At 33.2% G+C, this 15995-nt stretch overlaps 1 protein-coding gene across 1 annotated transcript; it reads right to left on the bottom strand.

The window, feature by feature from the left end:
- Positions 1 to 198: 198 nt before the first annotated feature.
- Positions 199 to 15969, bottom strand: LOC106665311. Its single transcript, XM_014391643.2, has 18 exons — positions 15450 to 15969; positions 11937 to 12080; positions 11658 to 11861; positions 11356 to 11596; positions 10179 to 10377; positions 9893 to 10109; positions 9595 to 9837; positions 9407 to 9529; positions 9163 to 9301; positions 6641 to 6903; positions 3841 to 3984; positions 3600 to 3785; positions 3395 to 3533; positions 1460 to 1688; positions 1088 to 1307; positions 776 to 1018; positions 588 to 713; positions 199 to 467 (listed from the first exon to the last, which is right to left on the bottom strand). Exons 1-18 carry the CDS (start codon positions 15718 to 15720, stop codon positions 241 to 243), a joined length of 3558 nt encoding a protein of 1185 aa, XP_014247129.2. The 5' UTR covers positions 15721 to 15969; the 3' UTR covers positions 199 to 240.
- Between the last annotated feature and the right edge of the window lie 26 nt (positions 15970 to 15995).

The following is a 15995-nucleotide window of genomic DNA, read 5'->3' as shown; positions in this document are numbered from 1 at the left end:
CATCAGAAGTGATTTCTGACCAGGATGATCAGAGATGATCAAAATACAAAGGAATAAACATGACATTAGAATCCAGCAACAATTTTTTTTTCAAACGTTTATATATTAATTTGATATAATAGGTTGTCAAACTTTGAACAATTGATAATAAATTAGGCAGTTAAGGGTCATTGATTCAGTAATTACAAGTTTAATTAGTTTTCTAAAACTTTATTTTTATTTCTTGTATAGCATTCAATTTTATTTATCTTTAACCATTGTCCTAATAATCTTGTCCACCTTTAATTCACCCTTTATAGCTCCTTTTGGAGATGGTGGGATAAAGGCACCTTTCTTTGTTTTAGTGGTGGCTCTCTGCCGTTTTGCAGCGAAATGTACAAGAATGAAGAATATACCACCAGCCATCAAGGCAGAACCTCCAACATAATTTGTGGCATAGAAATCATTCAGTACAGATCTTGACATTTCTTAAAAAAGACATAATTAATCAAAATTTTAAAGTAGTACTTTATATGTAATACATCAAAAATTCCTTTATTAGCTACAAACTATTAAACGTATATAAAAAAACTGATTAAATCAAGCACCTGCTAGTGGTACACCTATAAATGATCCTGCAGCCTGAATAGTAAAAGTAAATCCCATTGCTCTTGTCAAATTTTCTAAACCTAGATACTCTACATATAACATGCTCCTTAGTGGAATGAACACACCTGAAATTGTATACAAATTTGTTTGTTTGATCGTTTTCGTTTTACGGAATGAAAATAGGTACCTGCACACATTCCTAAGAGGAAAGAGGTACAGATTAAATACCAAGTATTTGCATAAAGTGTCATTAACAAGTAAACTACACCTGCAGAAACCATCCCAAATGATACTACATGAATAGCGTGCAGAGCAGGGGTACACATTAGCAAAAGACCTACAGTTAATCTTGCTAGCGTAACACCAAATCCCAGCGCTGGGACAAAAAATGTACTGATAGTCTCATCAATACCTTTTTGGATATATGTCCCTAAAATTATACCCTGTATATTTATATGTTGTAAGAAAAATTAAATATATTATCTAAAGATGATCATACTTTTAAGGTAGATGAATGGTATGAAAATACCAAAATAATAGCAAAAGCTTGCTCCTAGGAGTAAAAGGTAGACTTCATTCTTTAAAAGACTAAATGCAAGCATTTCCTTAAGTGGTTTTACAATTGCTTCAGGGCACAGTGTACATTTATATTCTTGCTCTTCTAAAATATCTTTTCTTGAAGGAAAACGCATCAATGACATAGCTAAATCTTGAGATCCCTAAAAAAATATATAGAGAAATACATAAATACATAAACAGGTAAAATTAAGAAAAAAAGGAGCATTTTTGTTTTAAAAAATGAAAGAAAGCTGCAAGTCAGGGACAATGGTAAATAAATAAAATACTCCCAAAATTATTACAATACACTTACTACATTCCTTGTTACCATAAGGCGAGAAACCTCAGATTGATAAAATATATCTTCTTTGTACATTGGCCTGGAGACCAACTTTTCTGGATATTTGCAGCAACAAATTTTGAACCAAAGTTCTTTTAAAGTCGCTTTCGTTTCAGGCATTTCAATTACTGATGTATATGACAATTTCTTTATTCTTGGTCTCTGAGCAACTGATGAAGCAATGGAATCATGCCTTCTTTCCCTTAAAATAAATATATTAAATAAATACTGTCAATAAATTATAATATAATTTCAAAAATTTAAAATGTAATCAAATTAATATAATTAAAATTATAAATACATATTATTATATTGTCAAAATTGTGATCTGTTGGTTAGCATACTAAACAAATAATTTTACAAAGAGCTTAAACGTATATGTAATTTTTTTTTTAACATGATAACTCAACACATAGACAATCTATTAAAAGAATTATGATTAAAACAGCAAATTAGTTTAAAAGTATTTATATATTTATTAAATTATTTATATATAAACTTAAATGGTTTTTGCTCTAAATATAGTTTGAACAAGTTTAGAAGAGTAAATGTGTATATACTGTGATAAATTTGTGAAATAATGTATATCTGTGTAGAACTAATAGACAATAATTACAATTTTTAGCGTAAGTTAGCACTTAACATTTTACCAATTTATAAAACATTGCTAAATGTTATATTACACTAAGTACATATATGAATACCTTTAAATGTTTACCTCTCCAATCTAAATAAGGACGGGAATGTTGCAGATGGCACTCTCCATATTCAAGAAACTTCTGGGCCTTAACGACCTTTTATTGAACACCCTAAAAAAAGAAATACAAAATTATATTTTGATCGTCTAGATTAAATTATCTATCAGGCAATGCGACTTTGATATAGACAGTGGTAGCTCATGAATAAGGAGAGACCACCAACATACATTACCGTGATAAACCTATATTCTGACAAAAAAAAAATATCAGCATAGTAATTAGATTATTGTTTCTTTTGATTATGACTGAGTGTTAAACCACATGAATGGTAAACTATAAATAATTAACTGATTATTCGGAAATTGTGAGATGCGATCTGGTGTGATGTAGGTTTCAGAAAAACATTTTCTTTATCGTGCTAACGTTTCGATCTTTTATAATTAATTAAGGTTTTTAGTTGAGATAAAAAGTCAATGGCACGAGCGGGATTCAAACCCACGATCTTCGGCTTGATACGCCGCTGCTCTACCACTTGAGCTATCTTGACCTCGATCCACTCGGACACAAACTTCCCATCTCATCCGCACCTTTTGAATTTTCCCTCCTTTGAAAAATGGCAAAAAGGAGGGAAAATTCAAATGGTGCAGTTGAGATGGGAAGTTGGTGTCCGAGTGGATCGAGATCACGATAGCTCAAGTGGTAGAGCAGCGGCGTATCAAGCCGAAGATCGTGGGTTCGAATCCCACTTGTGCCATTGACTTTTTTACCTCAACTAAAAACCTTAATTAATTATAATATATTAATTGGTCAAGCGGACCACGTAATTAGTGAATTTAAGTTTCGATCTTTATCGAGTTCATCTTCAGGACTAAAAGTGTTTGTTTTCTCCGTAATTGTGCCATTCTTGTGTGTCGTGTTGGGCACTCTCAACATGGCATGCAAGAATGGCACAATTACACAAAAAACAAATACTTTGAGCCCTGAAGATGATCTCAATAAAGATCGAAACGTTGGCACGATAAACACAATTAACAATGAAAATATTTAAATCAAAACAAACAAATATAACAGAGCTACCACTGGTATTGACTGTGTTACTTTGATTACTTAACTTTGATATTTTAAACTTTCTAAATAAACTTCTAAATCAAATTACAGTTGAAATTTTTTAAATTATATTGTAATATAATATTATTGTGTGATTTCATACATTCCAGTATAAGGAGCAATATTTTTGACGTTTATAATAGACTGCCGAACACCTTCTGGCTTTTCTTCTGTCAACTCCACTACTACCATGGGCGGCTTCCGAAGGAGAAGTGATAAAAACATTGAAACAGTAAACAATCCTTGAAATATTATACATTTTAATAGTATAAAATGAAATTTTTATTTTATAGTTTTTTTTTATAAACCTCCTTCTATCAAAAAGAGATAATTCCATTTCCAATATTCATGAACATACTCTGAAACAAGTGGTATTATAAGGCAAGAAGCACCAGTTGAACAGCTTGATATTCCCATTGCCAATGTACGTTTTTTCTCAAACCAAAATCCTGGGCAGGTCATGATCGTCATATAAAGGAATGATACACCAATTCCTAAATAAATCAATTTCATAACGTCTCAACATTGTATATGATGCAATTCACATACCTGCTAACACGGAATAACACCCAAAAAGTGCATAAATGTTTTCAAAGAAGTAACAACTTGAAAACGAAGCTGCTGCTAATGATGATCCCAGGAACATCATTGCCCTGAATCCATATCTGTTCACAAGACCACTTGCTATGGGACCTACATTTAAAACAGAATTTCATAAAATGCAGAATTTCCTAATTTTTTTACCCTTTTCATGAAAATTTTGAAAATTACTAATGTTTTTCATTGTTATCTCAAATGATTAAAAATAGTGCTCATCAGAATGAAATGGTTTAATAAAATTTAAAACAATGACTTTAATTAATCTTTATTAGTCCTGAAAAATGAATTCTGAAAATAGAAAGTATTGATGTAATATAATTATCAAAAATAATAATGGTCACATGACCTAACAACAAGGATAATATCTTTTAATAATTTTAAATTTTATAATTGTCATCAATTGTCGTCATTTGTTATGTCTAGAGCCCGGATCTATATGCAATTGCTTATTATTTTTGTTAACGTTTACAAATTATTTAATTTAATTACACCTCTTTGGTACAATAGTTTAAATTTTATTCTGCATATTTTTGCAAATTCAGTGAATATTGCTTAAATTTGCATATTTGAAGAATATTGCAAGATTGATTTTTTGTTAAATAGAGAAATAATAATGAATTAGGCAAGTAAGGACATGTGAGGAAAAAGGTAACATCTTAAAATTTGATTTGCATTTGTTAACTTTTTAGGGATAATGACATACAAACTGATACTTTAGAATTGGGTAAAAATAATCCGTATCTTTTTCAGTTACCCTTTCCAAAACTTCTAGGAGCAGATTTTAGTTTTTGCTAAAAAAAATTCTGAAAGACAGAAAGGGGAAAGAAATAGGAGCCTCAATTGAAACACAAAAATAGTCAGTGTCAATCCTATATTTTGATCCTACCTAGTAAGCCTAAAAAAATGCCAAAGGAATTATATTTAAGCATAATAATAATATTTATAATTATATTAAATATGTATTATTATATTTAAACATAATAATAAATCTTATACATAATAATAATATTAATATTATTAATACTTAAACTTAATAATAATATTAATAAATCTTTTTATGTAAGTTTTGGTTGATATGAAAAAGTTAATGTCACAAGAGGGATTTGAACCCACGACCTTTGGATTCCACGTGGATCGAAGTCACGATAGCTCAAGTGGTTAGAACAGCTGCATATTTAGCCAAAGGCCGTGGGTCCGAATCCCACTCGTGACACTAACTTTTTCATCTCAACCAAGAATTTAGGTACAAATATAATTAATTGAACTGATTGCAAAATAAATTAAAAAGACAACCTTGACAAAAATAATAGATTGACTGAATTGGGAAAATTTATAAAATCTTATTACGAAATAATTATGTTGTTATACATGGAATCGATGGCCAAGTTATTTTTTCTTAGAAGTATACTCCTATCACCCCTGTTGATGTTAAAAACACATATACATATATTTTATAAGTGATCAATACTGTAGTTTGACAGAATGAAACATTGAAATGTATAACGTTGTCCATTTTAATTCATATCATGAGTTTAATTAAGCTTAGTTATTTACTTTATATAACACACTCAAAGACAAAAACTGAACACCCCATATTTTGTTGTTTATTTCAAAATGTATGCATTTATGTATGTATATTAATTACAAATATTTAGTTTAATGTAAACCAAATTAAATGAGATCAGAAATTAATGATTTTTAATTAAAATATTTAATTGTGATGGTTTGAAAGAAAATTCGCCAAAAAATCATTTAGTGATAGAATAAATTGTTAGTTAAATTTTAATGTAACACTAGTTTTTTACTCATACAAGCAAACCACGACTATACATGCACTCAGAGATACACATTTATGTATGTAACAATTTTTACCCCGTTTCCCTTAAAATCAGAACAGGGGGCCCAACAACCCACTTTCGTGCCCCAGAATTATCTTTATGTCAGGTGCCATGCCTACTCGCTCCCTGTAAGGAGCCAAGGCGTGACACTCCTCAACCAATTGTAATTAATAAAAATACATATAGTTTAAAATTAAAAACAAAATACGAGTCTTTTTTTTAGTGTATTTTAAATTATATGCTTTTTTATTGCTTGTGTGTCTAAAATATTTCTGTCCAGTTTCTTTCAAAATAAATATATACTATACCAAAAAAAGTTTAGATTAAAAAGAAATTAGTTAATTATAAAGTCGGGTGATGTTTCTGGCATTCATTTTCGGTATTTTAAAGCAAATTATACAATATATTTGAGGATTTTTTATTGCATATAATATGACATATTTAAAGAATTTTATTGCATATAAATCCGTATTCTAGGTTTATATTATCAAAGATAAGGATTATGGATAATAAAAACAGCATTCAAACACGAAATATCACACTGTAGTACTGATACAAGACAATACAAAAAAATAAATTATAGTTATACAGTTCTTTGTAAAAAGACTAAAAAATTTAATTGTTTCTACAACACAGAATTAATACAGCCGAAAAATTTACGAATAAATATGAACAAAACCAACTTATACAACTTCGCTAAGTTCATGAAATTAAATGTGGTTGTTGGGCTTGACTCCTAATGCTAGAGGAAATTAAAGGCCAAAGAAGAAACACACACACACACACACAAAAATGTTTGTCGTAAAATTGACAAACTTATAAATGTTTGTGCGAATTAACTAGCTCTGGATCCCAGTATGGAAATTAAAACACAGCTGCTAACGATTTACAAGAAACATCAATTTACATACCCATACAATAGAGGAATGCGTTGAAAACGGAAATGAGCCAGGACACCAGGCTGGGAGAGTATCCGAATGACTTGGTGATGTTTGGCGAGATCATGGCAAAACTGAGGGACACTGAATCCATGCAAAAGTTGCCGAAGCAACACGCGAAAATTATTACCCAGCCATAGCCTTTATCCGGTGGGACGGCGACGAGATGAGAGTACCTTTCGGTATCGTCATTGGCCCTCGACTTCTCCACTTTGGTGGATACCATACCAAAATTACTTCAATTTCTTACACTCCTTGTTTCACACTGAACCATGTGTTTGTATGTTCTAAAACTATTTATCATTAAATAGTACTCACAACACCTGTTAACAACGTCTGCTGACTAAACCTCAAAATATATTACAATTTATTTAGACAACAGCCTTAACTAAACACCGATGTTTTTGGGGCGTCGGGGGCCGCAACGGTACCGTTGACACGGCGCTCATCACTGTAAGATAAAGGTCACCGGCACCCCGAGGGTTGATGTAACCTCTGCTCTTCCGAACCCTAGTTAAAAAAAAAAAATGCTTGGGATTAATTCTACCTATTAATCTATTTTGGTTAAATATCTCTCTTGTTTGAAGACAAGTTTTTAATGTTTAAAGAGAGCAGTTTTTAACTGTTGGTATTCTTAGGAGGAGGATTATTTTTTGATTATTCGGAAATCGTGAGTTGCGGTCTGGTGTGACAGGTTTTAGAAAAACATTTTCTTTATCGTGCCAACGTTTCGATCTTTATTGAGATCATCTTCAGTGCTCAAAGTGTTTATTTCCGAGTATATGTGTCATTCTTGTCTGTCGTGTTGAGAGGGCCCACTGGCCTCACTAGATATTGACGTCTTATGTACCGGTATATAAGACAAAGGGACCGGGTTCTAATCCAGCGGGCCTGAATACAATCACAATATACATACGAATGGGCTTTTTGTCATAAATACCGGCACCCAGTAAAATACAAATAAAGAATAAAATGGATGGAATTAAAATGTTAAAACATCAGGGGCTTTAATAATCAGACAGACAGACAGGGAGAGGAGAGAGAGAGAGAGAGAGGAGAGAGAGAGGAGTGAGAGAGGAGAGAGAGAGAGAGAGAGAGAGAGAGAGAGAGAGAGAGAATACTTTATACTGGGGGGAATCCTCTAAGAATAAAAAAAACATGACAAAAATTTTAAAAAAACTCTCTGAGCAATAGAACAGTAATTAAAACTGGTTAAGTATAATAAGTTATAAAAAATAAAAGGAAATAAGTCGGAGGGAGAGAGAGAGAGAGAGAGTGAGAGAGAGAGAGAGAGAGAGAGAGAGAGAGAATATTTTATTCTGGAGGGAATCCTCTAAGAATAAAAAAAACATGACAAAAATTAAAAAAAAAACTCTGAGCAATAGAACAGTAATTAAAACTGGTTAAGTATAATAAGTTATAAAAAATAAAAGGAAAGAAGTGAAAGAGAGAGGGAGGGGGAGTGAGAGAGGGAGAAAGAGAGAGTGAGTGAGAGAATACTTTACTCTGGGGGAATCCTCTAAGAGTAAAAAAAACATGACAAAAATTAAAAAAAAAACGCTCTGAGCAATAGAAGAGTAATTAAAACTGGTTAAGTATAATAAGTTATAAAAAATAAAAGGAAATAAGTGAAAAAGAGAGAGAATTCTTTATTCTGGGGGGAATCCTCTAAGAATAAAAAAAAACTACAAAAATTAAAAAAAAAACACTGAGCAATAGAATATAGAACAGTAATTAAAACTGGTTAAGTATAATAAGTTATAAAAAATAAAAGGAAAGAAGTGAAAGAGAGAGGGAGGGGAGTGAGAGGGGGAGAGAGAGAGTGAGTGAGAGAATACTTTATTCTGGTGGAATCCTCTAAGAATAAAAAAAACATGACAAAAATAATAAAAAAACTGAACAATAGAATATAGAACAGTAATTAAAACTGGTTGTATAATAAGTTATAAAAAATAAAAGGAAATAAGTGAAAGAGAGAGAGGGGGAGAGAGAGGGAGAGAGAGAGAGTGAGAGAGTGAGAGAGAGAGAGAGAGAATACTTTATTCTGAGGGGAATCCTCTAAGAATGACAAAAATTTTTACAAATCTGGCACGAATAAATGAAGGTTTGACGTTAACATCAAGTAAAAAAAGCTGAATTCGCACAATACAAATTATAAAAAAAAGAAACAATAGAAGCAATAATAAGGATTTAGGGAAAAGTAGTTATAATAAAGAATTCTCGGTCTTTTGCCAACATAATCATATACTGTAAACTTAAATTTATTGGCATATGTTTTCATTTGTTATTCCAACAAATTATTCAATTATGATAATGATTATTATTATAATATAGGATATGATTAGTACCAATTTTATCCATCTCGTTGAGATAAGTACTTCAGTTTCGTTTAAACATAATTAAAACAAAAATAAATAAAAAGAATATCCTCAATATATGTGTATTTTTATGTTCAAAGCTTTTCTATTCTGTTTTTCGTCAAAGGTGGATTTGATTAGACATAAATTATACGTTTATTTCTCACTAACATCTTTACAAGTCGTGCTGGATACAGAAGAATGGCCGACAGGATAAGGAAGGAACCGAATATAGTGTAAATCCATGCGTAGGAACCAATCGTGATCTTCAAAAGGACTACAAAGGCAAAAAATGTATGGCGTAACAGTACAAAAATAAAGAAAACAAAATTTAAAAAAAAAAAAAAAAAAAATTTAAAAAAAAAAAAAAAAAAAATCAAACCGGCAAATGCGATCCCGAGGAATGCAGACATACCATCGAAGAAGGAGTAAACGCCCATGACGTTCGTCAAATTATCCAATCCCGCTGCGTTGAAAATAATCGTCAAACGCAAATTGCTCAAACCTTTAATAAACGAAAAAATTAAAACTAATTAAGCGTTAAGAGAAATACGTAAGGACGTCAAAAACCTCCTATGGCGCCTAGCAGGACAGAATAGCAGACGTGATAATAATACTTGTCTGTAAAGTTGCTAGCTATTGAAGCCACTCCTCCAAGAAATAATATATGCGCGTAAAATATTTCTTCCGTAAACATATTAACAAATATCAACAGCATAGATCCCATAAGTTTTCCGAACAAGTTTCCAAATCCAAAAAAGAAATAAAAATATAGAGACGTCCGGAAGGAATATCCCAAGTTGATGGCTCTTTCTAAAACGTCAATTCGTTGAATGTTTTATTTCCAATTAAATTTGAAAATGTATACCTTTAAGCAGGATGTACGGCGTATGAAATCCTATCGTTGAGGTGGACATGACGACCATTATCAACATAATCGATGGACATTTCAAAATCGAAAAATCCCACATTGTAACGAGGACTCTGAAGAAAGCTTCCCTCCTGCATTTCCTTTCTTCCTCTTGCATCAAATCCATGGCTGTTGGCGCTCTGGTCATCCCCATGTGATAATCAAGCTGGGTCTCCTACAACAAAGAACAAAATCGGAATGGTGTACGTTGTCCTCTCTCCAAAGCCATCTGACAATTATTTACCTGTGTCCTGTATTTAGTCAATTTTCCTATGTTCCCCTCGAAGAATATGTCAGTTCTGTAAAAAGGCCGCGCGCCGGACCGCACAACTGATGGGTTCATGACGAGCGTGATGTTCTGATAGCAGAACGGATTTGGCTGGCGTTTCATCGGATAATCTATACAGCTCATTTGATAACGTGAACTGATTGTAGCTTCTATACTAAAAATAATAAAAGCATAGTTCATTAATAACATAGAATCAAATTTCAGATCATTGAATCTATTCATGTTTTGTAAGAAAATTATTCAGAAATCGTGAGATGCGGTCTGGTGTGATGTAGGTTTCAAAAAACATTTTCTTTATCGTGTCAACGTTTCTATCTTTATTGAGATCATCTTCAGGGCCTGGGATTTACAAACATTATTTAAATTTAACAAATACATGTAGGATGTGGAAAAAAGTGAATTTATACAGTGCAAAAAAATATTTTTTTTATTTATTATATTCAATCCAACAAAAGTAGAAATAGAGTAGAAATACTTTGATTGAATATAATAAAAAAAAATATTTTTTTGCATTGTATAAATTCACTTTTTCCAAATCTTACATGTATTTGTTAAATTTAAATAATGTTTGTAAATCCCAGGCCCTGAAGATGATCTCAATAAAGATCGAAACGTTGCCAAGATAAAGAAAATGTTTTTCTGAAACCTACATCACACCAGACCGCATCTCACGATTTCCGAATAATCATCGATTAACGGTCACTAATCACCACACACTTTTGTAAGAAATGTAAAAAAATGAGATTCCACAACATTTATTGAAATTTTGTTGTGTCTGTTTGTAGTGTAATTGCATTCGATCATCAACATTCTACAAAAAACATTTAGGCACGTGGAAATGCAAAAATACCCACCACGAAATATGCAAGAACACATCTGACAAACAAAACCAGCGAAAAATGGCAGACGAGAAAAAACAGACAATTAACTACACGTTAGAATTTTATAATACGGAATATATTTTATAGAATATATAGAATATTTAGAATTTTTTCCAGAAAACATTCACATATACACATTATTTCAGTAAAAACAAAACGAGCATTTTTCCTGCTTGCAAAAGCCTCAGTCCTCAGAAATAAATAAGAATACAGTTTTCTTCGTAGTATTAGTTAATTTACAATTGACTTACGCGTTAAGTCCAACTATGTCTTGAACAGAAGGATAGCATAGATTGTTGTGTACGTTGAATATCTTGTAGGCACAGGATTCCTCGAGCTGATCCAAATTTGAAGCCAGGTAATCGGCTTCTTCGTAATCATGGAACGTAACTTTTTTTGTTCCTGTTTTTCGATGCGATTTAGTTATCTTTATATTCGATCCTGCTATGTTTCCCATGAAGAATGACATTATCAGTAGAGGAATACAGCCCACTGGAAAACAGAACGGAAAATTTTCAATAACTGCCTACGAAGGCGGCATACAAGAATTTACATCCTAAATAAAGAAGAGTGTATTTGATTGGCTCGTTGTAGTCATCCTTCTTTATGATCAGTTCGATCAACCAAGGCGTTATGAGTGTGCCGATCGGCTTTCCCATTGACGAAACAAAATTGACAATCACTCTTTTCCTTGAGAACCAAAGATTCGGAAGGACAAATGCACAACTGTAAATCATACTACTTCCGAGACCTAAAACTTGCGATAAATGTTCTGGTTAATTTCTTATTAAAATACCAAACGAAGATTGTATGCGTTTCAAAAATTACTTACCACCTCCTATGCTAAACAAAAACCCACTTAAGATGCCATCGCCTACAAAAAAACATAGGGTGAAGCTCACGAAAATGATCACTGATCCTATGAAGCTTACTATCCGAAATCCATGACAATTACTTATAGCACTAGCAATTGGAACTGAAAACAAATATTTATTATTCATAAAATTTAACAAAAATTTACCACATCATCTCCATTCAGTCATTAATTTTGCTTGGTGTTTTTTTAATATTGTCTATAATACTACTGTTCAGTAAAAAGGAAAACTTATCATCATAATTTAATCGCTAATGTTGGTAATGTATTAAAGTTGTTGTTATTTGGAATATAATTATAATGATTAAATTGTGAGGAGGACTTACGGGTGAATTAAGTTCCTTAAACCAAATAAAGTAAATAAAACAAAATATTCCCTTTTAAACGTAATAATACCCCTGATATTAATGATAAACAATAAAAATAACAATCCTCGATAAAATGTAACTCAAGTTTAGCAGAGCGCGGAGTAAGATGAGCTCCTCTTTAAACACAAAGAAAAAGGGGGAAAACTAAAAATTATTCCGCCAGGAGTTTTATTAATAATATTTTAAAAACCATTTACATGCTATGTATTAAAATCCTATACCTTCCCCTATCTTTTATTAACCATCCCAATCACCAAATATACAGAAATAATAATACACACTGATNTATATATATATAAATTACGAGGGTTCGCAACATCAGAGGTCATATAAACCCTCAGGGTGCCGGTGTTTTTGAAAAAAAGCCCACTTGTATGTCGGGTTCGAATGCAGGGCCGCTGGATTCGAACCCGGGACCTTTACCTTACAGTGACGAGCGTCGTGTCAATGCCTAAACCGTTGCGGCCACCGACGCCCCCCAAAAACTTAAACTTTAATGTTTTATGTTTATTTATATTTTGTATGTCTGGTTGTAAAAATAAGACATGTAAAAAGAAAATGTGTATTATCTAATTCTAAAAAAAATGATAATAATAATAAACAATTATTTAGCATAGGCGAAATACAGAAAATTAAAAATAAATAAAAATGTAAAAAAATATTGTCCCCTTTAATATTTAGTATTTCCACACCTAGCAGGAATAATGTCCGTTAAACTCCTTTGCATTTCTTGGAAAAGATTTCTGATAAAATCAACGTAATTGTTTCCCATTCGTCAAGAAATCGTTTCTAACGCTTATAGAATGTTTTGACCTAGGATTCGCCATCGTACTGGTCGCTTAAGTTGGTCCCAAATGTGTTCGATTGGATTCAAAACTGGACTTCCAGCTGGCCACACCAAGCACTCAATTCCAACCTCATTCAGGAAGACATCCGCAGCGCGTGCTCTACGGGGCCTGGCATTATCCTGCATTAGCAAGACTCTCTCACCGATGTGGGAGCAAATGGTACTACTTATTCTTCGATTGTTCTGTAAGTACTCGGTGAAGTTAGAGATCTTCCTCGCACAACGACCAATTCGGTGTGGGTTTCCAAGAAAATGCCAGCCCAATACATCAATGACCAACCATAGCAACCTGAGGAACCAAACAGCATGGGGTGTACCTTTTTCCTGAGTGTCTGCATATGAAATTACGCCCAACTCAAAATTTGAGGCCAACTCTCACCTCACTGTTAAGAGAACTTGCTAATTGAAGCCTGGCCATTTTCAGACTTTTGGTAAGAAGAGGTCCGAGAGCCGGGAGCTGGGTCCTGAGGTTATTTACATTGAGTTTATTTTACAGTCCTGGAGGAAATCAAAACATTTCTGACTTCTCTTACCCGATTTCTTAACGCATTTCCCGTAATGCTGCTGTTTTGTAGAACCTGATGACGGATGAATTATCGTCTCTCTGGTCTGAAGACCTAGGTTGACCAAGCCCTATGGCCTTCTAGTGTGAAGTCCTGTTTCTCTAGCGCGGAAGAACCGGAAGAACTATTGTATAGTGATTTACCCTCAGATTCCTCCGACCGACTTCGCGCTGGCTGTATCCTTCCTCTAACCCTGACACTGTCATACTCACTCAAATGTCTGCCTGGAGACATTGAAAAAGGTTACAAAATAAGAATAATATCAAATGAAATCAACAAAAGAAAGAGATTAACGAAAAGAGAATATGAATTCTCTAGGTCCCTAACCCTACTGTTGCTGAGCACTTTCCCACGAAATCCAAAAATGGATCCTTCATGAGTCCAAAACTTCGTGGAGGAACACCCCAGGCAAGAGGCAGGCGAAGAGATTCATATAAGGGCCAGACTTACAAAGGAATTACTGGAAGGAAACTACAACTTAACTGGTTATTCTGGTTGGACTCCTGACAAGGAACTGCCGCTTAAGAAGGCTATACACCGGATAGGTGTACTGACGGAATAAATATTGTGCAGATACTGCCAGGAAGAAGAGGAGACCGAGAACATATTGTATGTTTATGTGAGGGCCTATGGAGGTGTAGATCATTGCAAAATGAAGAGGAAAATCCTCAAGCAAGATCCTATTCTAAGGAACCGCAGACAAGGCTATAGGGGTGATTAATTAAGGTCGTGGTGCGGACTTTGTGCCCGCATCATTTAACCCTCCTTATTTCTAACATTAACATTACAACACAGATCCTCAGATATATCTTTTAATTCTCTAATGTCCACATTAACTTTCAATTATGGTTTCTCGGATATGAACTGGAAAATCGACCTGACCTGACATTTTTTAATGACAATTTATTAATTTGTTATTGAAAAAATCTATCGTGTTGGTTGTTCCGAAGGCTACTGAACTTCCTAGTCAGCCTATTTTCTGGTTTGGTTTATGTAAATAATTACTAAACAATTACGATCAAAACGTGCTACAAGAAGTCATCGGTGCATTTATAGAACTATTTGTGTGAAATGAAATTATGTAAACATTGAATTCACTAGTTTTCGTGGTCCGCTTGACTAATCTTCCAATTAATTAGGGTTTTTAGTTGAGATAAAAAAAAGTCAATGTCACGAGCGGGATTCGAACCCACGACCTTCGGCTAGATATGCCGCTACTCTACCACTTGAGCTATCGTGACCTCGATCCACTCGGACACTAACTTCCCATCTCAACCCCACCTTTTTAATTTTCCCACCTTTTTGCCATTTTTCAAATGTCGCGTAATCTATTTGATTCTCGGCGACAAATGAAATGGCCACGGAGAGCTTTAATGAAGGGGTACTTCATTTTTACTTATTAAATTCACTAGTTTTTGTGGTCTGCTTGACCAATTAATTAAGGTTTTTAGTTGAGATAAAAAGATAAGTAAACATTTTTAAATTACTATTTCTCTTGTTTAGATTTATGTAAATTTTGTTTGTTTTTTAATGAAAATAAACTATACGTATTGTCTACAACTTATCAGACCGTAGAATTATATCAGCTAGTCCAGAGCCGACTTGAGTTAGTCATTAAATAATTAAAGAAACAATATATTCTCCAAATAATCACATGTACACTACTGTCGTTCAAATATAATTGGTACTTTACCAAACATGACTCGAAGCCCGACGAAGATCGCTCCGAAGATGCCGTAAGTTTTGAAATCCACAGTAGCGTAGTAGCAGAGGGCAATCGGGTGGATAAAGCAGTTCTGTAAAAACGCTAAGGTGACGTTGAACCAGGCGAGTAGGCCTCCATCGGGCGGAATAATCACTTTTGTTTTGCACTCCCCCGGGTTGTACTTAGGCATCAAGTTTAAGTATAAGAAAATCTTTTCAACTATCACGATCAAACGAGAGGGCTGCCAGTATACACCCATTGGAGCCAGCCACTAAAACAATTTACCGCACATGGATATGTTTTCCAAACGCAGATGGCAACGAGAGACTAAAATAAAACTATTTTGAAGGGAAATTTTGAATTTTATTTATAAAATATATGTACAGGTATCAAACAACTAGGAACGGTGTAGCGCGTACTGATAAATATCATCTAATGGACATTTAAGCCCGAATTATGACTGTTGTTTTATTGTTTTCTTATTACATAAATTTCACAAAAAAACATATGTTGTCAGATTATTTTTAGAAAATC

This window comes from Cimex lectularius, unplaced genomic scaffold (genome assembly GCF_000648675.2).
Source record: "Cimex lectularius strain Harlan isolate CLEC.00 unplaced genomic scaffold, Clec_2.1 scaffold186, whole genome shotgun sequence".
NCBI classification, from domain to species: Eukaryota; Metazoa; Arthropoda; class Insecta; order Hemiptera; family Cimicidae; genus Cimex; species Cimex lectularius.
This window is presented reverse-complemented; position numbering and strand designations above follow the sequence as displayed.

Bases quoted from the DNA above. Each gene is read 5' to 3' on its own strand.
- LOC106665311 (XM_014391643.2), bottom strand. From the start codon at position 15,720: ATGGGTGTATACTGGCAGCCCTCTCGTTTGATCGTGATAGTTGAAAAG. The intron at 6,904-9,162 runs ATCAAATCCACC...AAGAAATTGAAG, and splicing joins AAACGTATAATTTATGTCTA to TAATTTTGGTATGGTATCCA. The intron at 714-775 runs GTACCTATTTTC...ATACAATTTCAG, and splicing joins CCTCTTAGGAATGTGTGCAG to GTGTGTTCATTCCACTAAGG.